Here is an 11,395-nt window from a genome sequence, read left to right on the forward strand (position 1 = left end):
ACATAAAAGACAAATATTTTGGGGTTATTTATTGCAGAGGATCACTCAGCTGCCTTAGTTGTGGCTGGGCCAGACTCAATGAGTTATTCAATCAGCCCAGTGACAAGTATTCAGTGTCCTGATTTAGAAAAACATAAAATGGTAAGAAAAATGGATTGATGAATGCATGAGTTCAGTCCAAGTTGCTTTTCCTTAACAGCATTTGATAGTGATAGTTTTCCACTGCGTGATCTGTAGTTGTTTGTCCGCCATTTTGGTAGTCGAGATCAAGAAGACAAGCCAGGCTTGAAACGCAAACACTAGTAGACCGTACTCGTGTTTGTTTTCCTTCGTACTGCAGCGCTTCACTTTTTTAAATTTATAACATTTGAAATTGAATACTGTCTACTAAAAGTGATTTATTTGCTTGAATCCAAAAATTCAAGTCAAGTCATAAAGGCAGGAACACTCTTGAAGGTATGCCTTCATACTGTAGGATGATATATTTTTCTCTGTAGCATCTGTAATGTTTTAATTTGAAATTGGGCATTTCATTTGAAGAGAGGGAAGTATGACTGATGATTTATTCTTGCATTGATGTCATTATTTCTATGGAGTGGAATTATTTTATTATTTCATATTTTGGGACTAATGGACTGTACAGTATTGGGGAGTGATATGTTGTAACGGGAAGTCGGAATGACTATTCTCTCTCCGTGTGATGTTCTTTAAGCCACGACTTTCGTATACACTCGCAGCTCATCCCAGCGCTTTGGCCAGCGTTTACTGGGACGGAGGCCGGCATGAAAAGCAAGGCGCCTCTCACTCAATTGACTGCGACGTGACAGGACTCGGGGCACCATCAGTTGTTTCCACATCTTTCCCAGCACAGCCTTTCGTTCACATGGCCCAGTCAGCCAATCAGTGTAATTTTTGTGATGTCCCCACATTGTCACATTTATACCCCTAATGAGGAGGTGGAGCGCTGTAGTCTGGCTATAACACCCTGGCTGCGTATAGCCACCCCCCAATTTTTTTTAATTTTATTTTAAGCACAACGGCTCATTATTTTATACCAAGACAAAACCGTGACGATATTTGGACACTTTTAATTTTGCAACATCCCAAAATTGTGAATTACACGTTGTGACAATATTACATCCCTACTGCTTAGTCTCTCCAATGGAGGTATCCACTCACATTGGACCTCATTCACTAATAAATGTGTCGAAATGTTCGTTGCGCAAAACGTTAAGTGTATACGCAAAAACACTGTTGGATTCATGACACATGCCATCTTGGAACCAGGGCTTTACTTTTACACCAGCCAACTAGCCAAATGCCAGTGGATTTCAGCAGTGGCTTGTTGTAACATTGCCTCTCCCACTAGACACTTTGGCAAGTTGAGTTTTATGTAAACTATGGCACGTGTCGTGCAGGCAACCGAGACACACTGGCTTTGATGATGATATTCTTTACTTCCAAGGGCAATTACATGCATCACCCACTTGACTGCACAAGTGAGCAACAAAAAGGCCATACATTAATTCCAAAACGAAACTCCCGGTGCTCGAAGACATAAACCAACAGTTAGTGAACAACAATACTATTGGGTGGATGAACACACATAATGTGTACTACTACTACTACTACTACTACTAGCTAATAATTAACATGTGCTCGCACATGTGCACAAAGGATCTACTGGCTCTCATCAAAATCCAAACATTAAAAAAAAAAAAACACACACACCAAACAAGATGAGACTACCTCGCTATTCACTACAAACTTTGAGAAACAAGCGGGTTTCAAAATGTCTCTCTTAAAGCTGTAAAGAAACGCTAAGTGGATGTTGAAATCCAGCAATTTTGGACAGAATGAACTGAGAAGTATTTATATTTTGTATTTTGTCTGCCAAACGCAACATGCATTAAACCAGTACCCTGGTGATATGCATATCACCGAGTTGAAAACAGTAAACAACTGCATGGTTGCTGTCATTGATTAAGTGAGTTGACAACAAAATGAAGCAGCTTGTCACTTCAGCAATTAAAAATAGTGAAAGCAAATCAACTGACTGTATAGACATGACCCAGCTGAAGTGTAATGCTAAAATGAATTTCCTTTTCTATCATATTTAATTTTCCATTTTAAAAGAGAAACTGAAGTCCTGTGGTGGTTCACACTCATAAGTCTGATATGTATGGTGGTTCTTGTAGTGTTAAACATTGATGTAGTCTTGTTTTTGTTGTGCATGGGTCAAATACATTTAAAAAGGTTGTAAATATAGTTCTTTAATCTAGCTCTAAACATAATTATCAAACATCAAAATTGTGACTAGTGGCTAGTAACTCTGGGGAGCCACGAGCCACAGTGGTTGGTGAGAAAAAAAGTTAATGTCAAGCCCTGCTTGTAACTACAGAATGTACCACAATATAATTTAAAAACATTGATTATTGTGTTCTTAATTTTGTGGTCTCTTAAATCTTGTATGCATGAAAATTCACGTTAGTTGTTGCTGTTTACAATTTCTCCGTTATCCTGCCTCTGCCCAGGTTGGCAATCATTCACCTCAACAAAATTTCAAAGCCACATAAAATAATATCACACGGTCCACAAGCTTTCATTTCCGTAATATTAATCATCTTCACCCCTCCCTCACTCCTCATCACCTCCCGGATTTATTATTGCAATTCCATTTATTATGCTTTCCCTCACAAATCCCTCTACACTACAAATGGTCAAGAATGTTCAAGTCAACAAGAAAAAAAAGTACTCCTTGCACCACATCGCAATAGCGCTACTGGCAAGTTAAATTCCGAATACATTTCTAAATGTTTCTGTTCACTTTAAAGGTCATTCATAACCTCACCCTCCCCTTTGCGTTTCTTTTTTAGATTTAATACATTTCCATTATTGCCATCTTGTCTCTTGCCCTTAGATCTTCCTCCTTTCTCCACCTCACTGTCTCCTCTGCCTGCCTCACTACTGTAGGAGCAGAGAATCCGGTCACTCAGCTCCCGTGCCGTGGAACTTACTATCACCTGACCTGCGCAGCAGACTCCATTTCCCTCTTCAAAGCCAAACTCAAATAAGTTCATACTCCCTCTAGTCTTTTTACATTTTCTTTTGTTTCAAAACTTATTTTTACTTCGCTTTTACCGTTTCACTGTACAGTGATTTGCATTCTCCTTAAGGCACCTTTAAATAAAAATGTGTTGTTATTATTATCATAAGTGTGTTCTCTCTGATCCTTCCTGGTGCTATGTGCCTCCACATTAAACTCAGAATGAATGAATAAGAGCATGTTCACACAGCCAGAACTAGAGAAGTTGAGGGCCAATACAGCTCGTTTGAACACACATTCATTGTCTGTTCCATTGATTAAAAAGCCAGAGTGCTGACTTTGGTGATCTGGAGCCAGTCTAATCAACGTCTGTGTCCGGTCGGCAGCAGCTAGCCGACCCGAACTTCGGACAACCTCTACCACTCTACCCTACAACAGATGCGGCTGACCGGCTCAGTTGCTCTTGGCCCATGAGTAGATGGAGCAACTAAGCCCCTGTGTTCGCAGGCCAAAGCCCTACAGGATTAACCGAATACCACTAGTGGTGAAGCAGGCATGGGAAATAACCCCACTTTTTTTTTTTTTTAGATTTCATATATTGAATGTTAAGATTTGTGGGTTTTTTTGCAGTTGGGATTGGTACCACAAATTTAAGCAAGATTACGCTGTAATTTGACGTTAAAACAAGACTTCACGTTTGTAAACAACCAAAATGCCCACGTCCTCCAAAAAAGCACTCATATTCCAATAATCACGTCAAAACCAGTTTTGATGCAGAATGCATTGTAAAATTCTGTATATTCCTTATACAGTAAAGAGTACACATTTAATTAGATCGCCTTCAGATTAGCACAATTAAGTGCTGTATTATGTATGACTCTTTCCCTATAACTGAGCAGTCGCTATTGAAACATTTTGAACAAGAATTTCAAAGTGAATTCTCTTTTCATATCTAAATTTGTGCAGGCTCACTTGGTTTCTCTGAGAAACATTCAACAAAAAATACTTTTTCTGTGGCGGTATGCAAGTCAAAAACAAATATCAACAAATTCATTGATACAATTATTGAATTTTAGCATTGAACATGTAATTTCAGGTAAATAATACTTTTTTGTTAACCATTGCAAAAACATGCTATGATTTAGGTCATTATTAATTAACCCTGCATGGTGGTGGTGTTAAGCACTATATACAGTAGCTACTAAATTATTGATTCCTACTACAGTCACGGAAGAGACCAAAATCATTTTTTTGGTTTAATTACATTTGTGGGAAATCCGGTTCCACAGGAGATAGTGAACCTTTTTGGGGTCTTTTGGCAGTTGGCAACCTGTTTAAGATTAAGATTAAGATGTATTTATTTTTTTAAATTCTGTTCATGTCAGCAGTCTTCGGCCAGTGTGACCCAAACTATACAGACAGACGACCATTCACACTCACATTGATTCTTACAGCAATTTTTGGTCTTCAGTAAATTTAACATTTTTTTTAGATAACCAGAGTATCTTGACAGAACCCAAATAACAGAGATAACTTGGCAACTTCCTACAGAAATGCCCACGTAAACGTAGGCGAACACTGAGCCCTTTTTGCTGTGAGACAGGATTACTAAATATACTCAGTCAGTGTGCTGCCAAATAGGTTTGTTATTGCGTTCTTTTTAAAGTTTTTAAAGTAAGTTTGGACATTTTCATGAAGATTTCAGAGACAAACTGGGAAGTTGTCAATTAATGCCAGTTGACCAAAATAAGGACAGTCCATTGGTACTTCCCTGAAGTCAGTAAGCATGCAAAACTGACTTTGATGTAAAAGCAGAGCTCAGTTTGCTGAATCTATTGTCATCCCGTGTGCATTCGTTCACACCATTTCATACTCAGACACACAAGGGACGAATGAAAAGGACAGAAGGCACCAATGAAAAGACAAATATTTTCCTGGTAAAGTTTTACCAGGAAAATTTCAAACTGTTATTTCTCAGTATCCAAGCACTAAAGGAGTGGACTGAGGTTGAAGTCATTGCATCAAGAGCCACTGTGTGTAGATGTATCAAGGAATTTGTCTAAGTATCACAATCCTTGTGTCAAGCCACTAAAGAAACGGAGAAAACGTCAGCAGCGTCTTACCTGGACAAAGAAGAAAAATAACTGGACTATTGCTCAGCGGTCCGGTTTTCAGATGAAAGTAATTTTTGCATCATGTATGGGAGTCAATGACCAAGTTGCTTAAAGTCAAGTGTAAAGGTTCCACATTTTGTGATAATTGGGGTGCTGTATCATCTGTAGATGTTCCACTGTTTTCTGAATTTCGAAGTCAATGCAGCTTTTTACCATTTTTAACAGAGGACTTTATGGTTCATTCTGATAACAAGCTTTATGGAGATTCTGATTTCATACGCCAGAAAGACTTGGTACCCGAAGCTACTGCCAAAACAACCAAAAGTTGAAAAATGAAAGATTAAAAAAAAAGAAATGTGCTTGATTAGCTAGCAAACACACCAGAACTGAACCCCATCAATAATCTATAAGGTATTGCCAAAAGCTGACAGACATCAGATAAACTGAAGGCTGCGATCAAAGCAACCTGGGCTGATGTGGTAATGCATGCAAAAGGACCTTCAACCAAGTATTGACTGCATATGAATCAACCTATTTGTCAGGTCAACATTATTAAATTAAAAAACATTTGATTGGTTTTAAAGTAAAGTTCCTTTTTTGGGAGTAAATTTCAGAATCAGAATCAGCTTTATTGATGAAGTTTGTTACAAGACACACATGGAATTTGTCTCTGGTAGTTGGAGCCACTCGAGTATGACAACAAACAGCCACTATGACAAAATATACATTTAGGACATAAAAAAACCACAAGTATGGAGAGTTATTGAGGAATGCAAGTGTACCACTATGGTGATATAATGGCAATTGTGCAAATGATGCAGACTCCTCAAGCAATTTAGAGCAATTTAAAGTGTCCAAGCCCGCATCTTTGTTGAACTTTTGTTGTTTAAAGACATGTTTCCGTCCTGTTAGTGAATGGTCAATGCAGAAGTGGGAGTCAGAGGAGTGATGGTGGTCGTCGATGATGGGGCTAGGTGGGTGTGGGGTGTGAAAGTGTCCTTTTCAAATCTCCAGTAGAAGGTATCCAAGTCATCAGCCAGTCCTTTATTGTTGGGGGGGATTAATCGCTTGTAATTGGTTAGCGATTGTAATCCTTGCCAAACTGATGCAGAGTCGTTAGCAGCAAACTGGTTTTCCAGCTATTCTGCATTCTTTCTCTTTGCGATGTTGATTTCTTTAGTCAGCTGGCCTGATTCTACAGAGCTCTCTCCCTACTCTGATAGGCGTCCTCTTTAGCCTGGTGAAGTTGCGGACGTTTGGCAGTAAACCATGGCTTGTTGGTATTGAACGTGCAAAATGGTTTTGTTGGTACACACAGGTTTTCACAGAAGCTGATGTAGGATGTAATAGTTTCTGTATATTCATACAAGCTCCAAGTTGAAGTTTCAAAGACACTCCAACCTGTGCAGTCTAAACAGTCTTGAAGTTAGCTTCATTGGTCCACTTCTTTGCTGTTTTCACCACATGCTTTGCACATTTAAATTTGTGCCTTTATGTTGGTGTTAAGTGAATTAAACGGTGATCAGACGAGCCCAAAGCTGCACTAGGAATAGCACGGAGTGAGTCCTTTAGCGTGGGATAGCAGTGGTGTAGAATGATGTTTTCGCTGTGCTGCTTGTATTTAGGGAGTTTGTGGTTGCGTTTTGCTTTGTTCAAGTCTCCAAGAAGAATGAGGGGTAAATCTGGGTGGGGTTTTTTCAAGTTCGTTTACTTGGTCAGCCAGCATCTGCCGTGCTGCATTTGTGCTAGCCTGGAGGGAAATGTAAACACCGACGTGTATGAATGAAGCAAACTCGCACGGTGACTAGAATGACTTACAGTTTAAAACCAGCGTCTCTAAGACCGGGCTGAAGTGTGTGCAGAGCTCCGTGACATCAGTACACCATTTTTCGTTGATATAGAAGCATAGCCCACCACCTTTTGTTTTCCCTTATCGCTCAGTGTCACCGTCCGCTTGTTGTAGTTGTAGCCGTCAGGGATGTGTTCACAAGCCCAAATCTCTGTGTAGCAGAGGTTGGCAGAACATGCAAAGTCTTTACTGGTCTTTGGGAGGAGATGAAGCTCATCATTTTTGTCCAATATGTTTTATGCTATAATCATCAAAAATATTTTTGAAAATATTTCAATATATATATATTGCCCATAGGTGTGAATGTTTGTTTGTTTCTATGTGCTGGCGACCAGTTCAGGGTCTACCCCCCCTCTCGCCCGAAGAAAGCTGGTATAAAAATGGATCTCACAAACACACACACAGTGGCGGCACGGTGGACGACTGGTTAGAGCATCTGCCTCACAGTTCTGAGGCAAGGCAAGGGAGGCATGCAGTTCTTTAGAATTTGTCCTGAGTTCCTTTGTGGCCTCCTGGATGAGTCATTGGTGTTCTCTAGGGGTAATCTTTACAGGCCAGCCACTCCTGGGAAGGTTCACCACTGTTCCACGTTTTCTCCATATGAGGATAATGGCTCTCCTTATGGTTCGCTGGAATCCTAAAGCTTTAGAAACAGCTTTTGTAACCCTTTCCAGACTGATTGCTGATCAATTACTTTATTTGTCGACTGTTCTGGAATTTCTTCGGATCATATCATTTTGTTGCAGTTTTTCGGATCTTTTGTCCGACTTGATTTTGTCGGGACAGATTCTGTTGAAGGGATTTCTTGATTGAACAGGTCTAGAGGTAATCCGACTTGGGTGTAATCAGTGAACATCAATCAAAAATTGTGATTAGCTACAATTAATTAATGATTTAACAAGGAGGGTAATTACTTTTTCACACAAGGCCAGGTAACTTTGAATTTTTTTTCCTTAATGAATGAAATCACCATTTAAAAACAGCATTTTAATTTCACTTGGGTTATCTTTGATGTTTACATTTGTTTGATGATCTTAAACATTAAAGTGGGGAAACTATGCAAAAATATAAGAATTTGAGAAGGGGGCAATACCTTTTTCACGGCACTGTATATTTATTCATTCATTCATTTTCCGTTCCGCTTATCCTCACTAGGGTCGCGGGCATGCTGGACCCTATCCCAGCTGACTCTGGTTCAAGAGGGGTGCTACACCCTTAATTGGTCGCCAGCTAATCGCAGGGACTGTATATGTTTCCCTTTTTAAATTGAATTACTGACAATTAGGTTTTCTACCATATCCTAATTTATTTAGATTCCTTGAGAAATGAGTTTAATTTGTTCTGTGACAACACTTGTGACTCAAAATGCTTGTCTCTCAAATTGCATTTCCCCAATGAAATGAATGGAAATGCCATTTATCCATTCCAGCACCACCCCCCCAAAAAGTTGCTTTTAATAAGAAAAAATAGCAGTCAAGAATATTGTACTTTATCAAAACATATAGTAATATAATAGAATGTAAAGAATTAATTAGGTTGTACATCATGATTAATTAATTGTGCTGATCCTTCTAGTGTCCATGACTTGGCCACCTGGGGGGAGTATAGGACAGACATGGATGTATGCAGACGACCCTCAGTAAGCTGCAGTAATATTCGTTGTTTTTCGGATAGGTTAAATATATACCTATGAGTATTGTTATATTTTCTGTCTATATGTTTTGCTGCACCCTTTGTATTCAAATATCTGTTGCTTAAAGAGTTTTAACACCATGACATTGATGCCATTCATTAGCACTTTGCATTGTTTGTTAACATTAAGTCAAACAGACATTTTGGGAAAAGCTCTGATGTTGTTTTAAATACACATTGTGTAATTGTCTTTGTTGTATGTTTGGTTTGACAGTAAACTTAAACTGGGAGTGGCGTTAAACAGCTTGAAGCCTCTTTTTTGAAGAATTGTTCTGCTAAACTGCAATTTGTTGTAGTGAGTTGAGTTCACAGGCGCCATACAGCACCCCAATCAAAAAAGTTTTTGCGCACAATTCAAAACAAAAAATAATCCCACTAACAGCTATCTCACAATGTTCATAAATTAGATCACTCGTATCTCAATGCACCACTGTGAAAATGTATATAGATATTTTTAGAAACATATTTCACTCAGAGTCACTGATGGTGTAGTGGTACACTCGCCTGACTTTGGTGCGGGGCAGCGTGGGTTCAGTTCCCACTCAGTGACGGTGTGAATGTGAGTGCGAATGGTTGTCCGTGTCTATATGTGCCCTGCGACTGACTGGCGACCAGTTCAGGGTGTAGTCCGCCTTTCGCCCGAAGTCAGCTGGGACAGGCTCCAGCGTCCCGCGATGCTAACCAGGATAAGCGGTATGAAAATGGATGGATGGGTGGATATTTCACTCAACCAGGGGTTAAAAATATGTCTAACCAATGGCTTTTGAGAGAAAAAAAAAAAAAAAGCGCAGGCCAGGGCAACAGCTCAATTTAGCCAATCAGATAAACGAAACGAATTTCCAGGAAAAGGTACTGTAACAACAATGGCAAATTTTGGACGAAGAATAATATGTGTAGACCCAAAGTGAAGAAGGTAATGTAAACAAAATGCTAAAAAAAGAAATGAATCAAGTAACGCTGATAACAACGCACACAATAATGTCATACAATACAATCTATATTAGCAATTTTCAATTAGGTGAATTGTAGTTTGCGAATAGATGAAATGTTTGCATTTCTTTTTTCAGTTTATCTTCTCTGAACCTCTTCCTCCCCTGCCCAACTATGTCTCTAAATCTACTCTTGGCCCAGGCACCCAGATGGAACAATACAGCACTGCACATTGCTTCCTGGCCTTATTGTATTGGGCCTGCCTTCCACATCAGGCACAGTTTGTATTGGCAGCCCCGGGTGTCTGGCGTGTAGGTGGTACTGAGTCACGCCAGCCTCTGGACCCTAAAAACCCATCATCCCCACCCCTGTCTGTCCATCCTCAACTCAAATTCTGCTGAGTGTGCGAAACGCAACATGACATAATGCCATTCCAGAGGGATCGTGGCTAAAGCCCCGCTTTCTGGTTCTTAGGTATATAAAGAGGATGCAGTCGTTGGGCAGAAAGCACCCGGGTGACTCTTATCCACTTGCTGTTTTCATCATCGCTCTCTTCACCTGCTGGACTCCAAGCTGAGCAGCCACATTTGAACACGCAAGCCAAGCGAAGCTGTGCCATACCAAAACCTCTCTGCAGTCAATATGGATATTGCCATCCAGCACCCCTGGTTCAGACGCGCCTTGGGCTCCATTTACCCAGCTCGACTCTTTGACCAGTTCTTTGGCGAAGGCATGTTTGATTACGACCTCTTCCCCTACACTGCCTCCACTATCAGCCCCTATTACAGGCAGTCACTGTTCCGGAGCTTTTTGGATTCTTCCAACTCCGGAATGTCAGAGGTAACAATCAAGCTGCAAGTGTATATTTGTCAGATTTGGTTCACTTCTAATTCTGTTTCTATTAATACATTCCCCAGGTAAGGTCTGACAGGGATAAGTTCACGGTCTACCTTGACGTGAAGCACTTTTCTCCCGATGAGCTGGGTGTGAAGGTTACCGACGACTACGTGGAGATCCAAGGCAAGCATGGAGAGAGACAGGTGAGTCATAACTCATTTTCCTTTGCAGGTTTATGCAAATTGGCTTGGTCTTAACCCATCTGTCTTTCAGGATGACCATGGTTACATCTCCCGTGAGTTTCACCGCCGCTACCGCCTCCCATCAAGTGTGGACCAATCTGCCATCACCTGCACCCTCTCTGCTGACGGCCTGCTGACGCTGACTGGGCCGAAGGTCGGCGGGGGGAACGAATCCGGCCGTAGCGAGCGCAACATCCCTGTCACCCGTGACGACAAGCCCAACGCTGCTGCCTCTTCCTAAATGCTTGAGTGGTGGGCGTCAACCAAATGGGATGGCAGCCTCATATCCTCCACTCATTCTTTCTCTTTTCCCTTACAGAGGACACATGGGTCCTTCTTTCTTCACTCTTTCCTCTCAAGATGATTTTTAGCATACTCCTAGAGTATCACAAGTAGCCTGGTTTTTACAAAATTGTCCCTGTGAGGATGCTGAAATTAAGGTCCTCACGATTGTTTGGCTGACAGGTAATGTCACAAACATCTTGTCACAGATTTCTGCAAACTTCTTAAAGCCCAGGCTGCTTCCATTCTTGCTCAGACCCTTTGAACCTTCTACTCTCATGTCTCCAATATATCCTTGTCTATGCCTTGTTCACTGGATACCTCGACACTGAGAAGTCCATGCTAAAGAAAAACCATAATAAAGCTGCAAAATCAACAGAAGGCTACTCATGTGTCATCAATT

The 11,395-nt window shown here is 40.6% G+C and overlaps 1 protein-coding gene across 1 annotated transcript; it reads left to right on the forward strand.

The window, feature by feature from the left end:
* Window positions 1-10,120: 10,120 nt before the first annotated feature.
* On the forward strand, window positions 10,121-11,373 carry cryaa (crystallin, alpha A). Its single transcript, XM_061784677.1, has 3 exons — window positions 10,121-10,471; window positions 10,549-10,671; window positions 10,742-11,373. The coding sequence occupies exons 1-3, from the start codon at window positions 10,274-10,276 to the stop codon at window positions 10,949-10,951; spliced, it is 531 nt and encodes a 176-aa protein (XP_061640661.1). The 5' UTR covers window positions 10,121-10,273; the 3' UTR covers window positions 10,952-11,373.
* Window positions 11,374-11,395: the final 22 nt, after the last annotated feature.

This window comes from Phyllopteryx taeniolatus, chromosome 1 (genome assembly GCF_024500385.1).
Source record: "Phyllopteryx taeniolatus isolate TA_2022b chromosome 1, UOR_Ptae_1.2, whole genome shotgun sequence".
Taxonomy (NCBI): domain Eukaryota; kingdom Metazoa; phylum Chordata; class Actinopteri; order Syngnathiformes; family Syngnathidae; genus Phyllopteryx; species Phyllopteryx taeniolatus.

Coding starts and splice junctions, on each gene's coding strand:
- cryaa (XM_061784677.1), top strand. CDS start 10,274: ATGGATATTGCCATCCAGCACCCCTGGTTCAGACGCGCCTTGGGCTCC. Junction 10,472..10,548: donor CCAACTCCGGAATGTCAGAG/GTAACAATCAAG, acceptor TACATTCCCCAG/GTAAGGTCTGACAGGGATAA. Junction 10,672..10,741: donor GCAAGCATGGAGAGAGACAG/GTGAGTCATAAC, acceptor TCTGTCTTTCAG/GATGACCATGGTTACATCTC.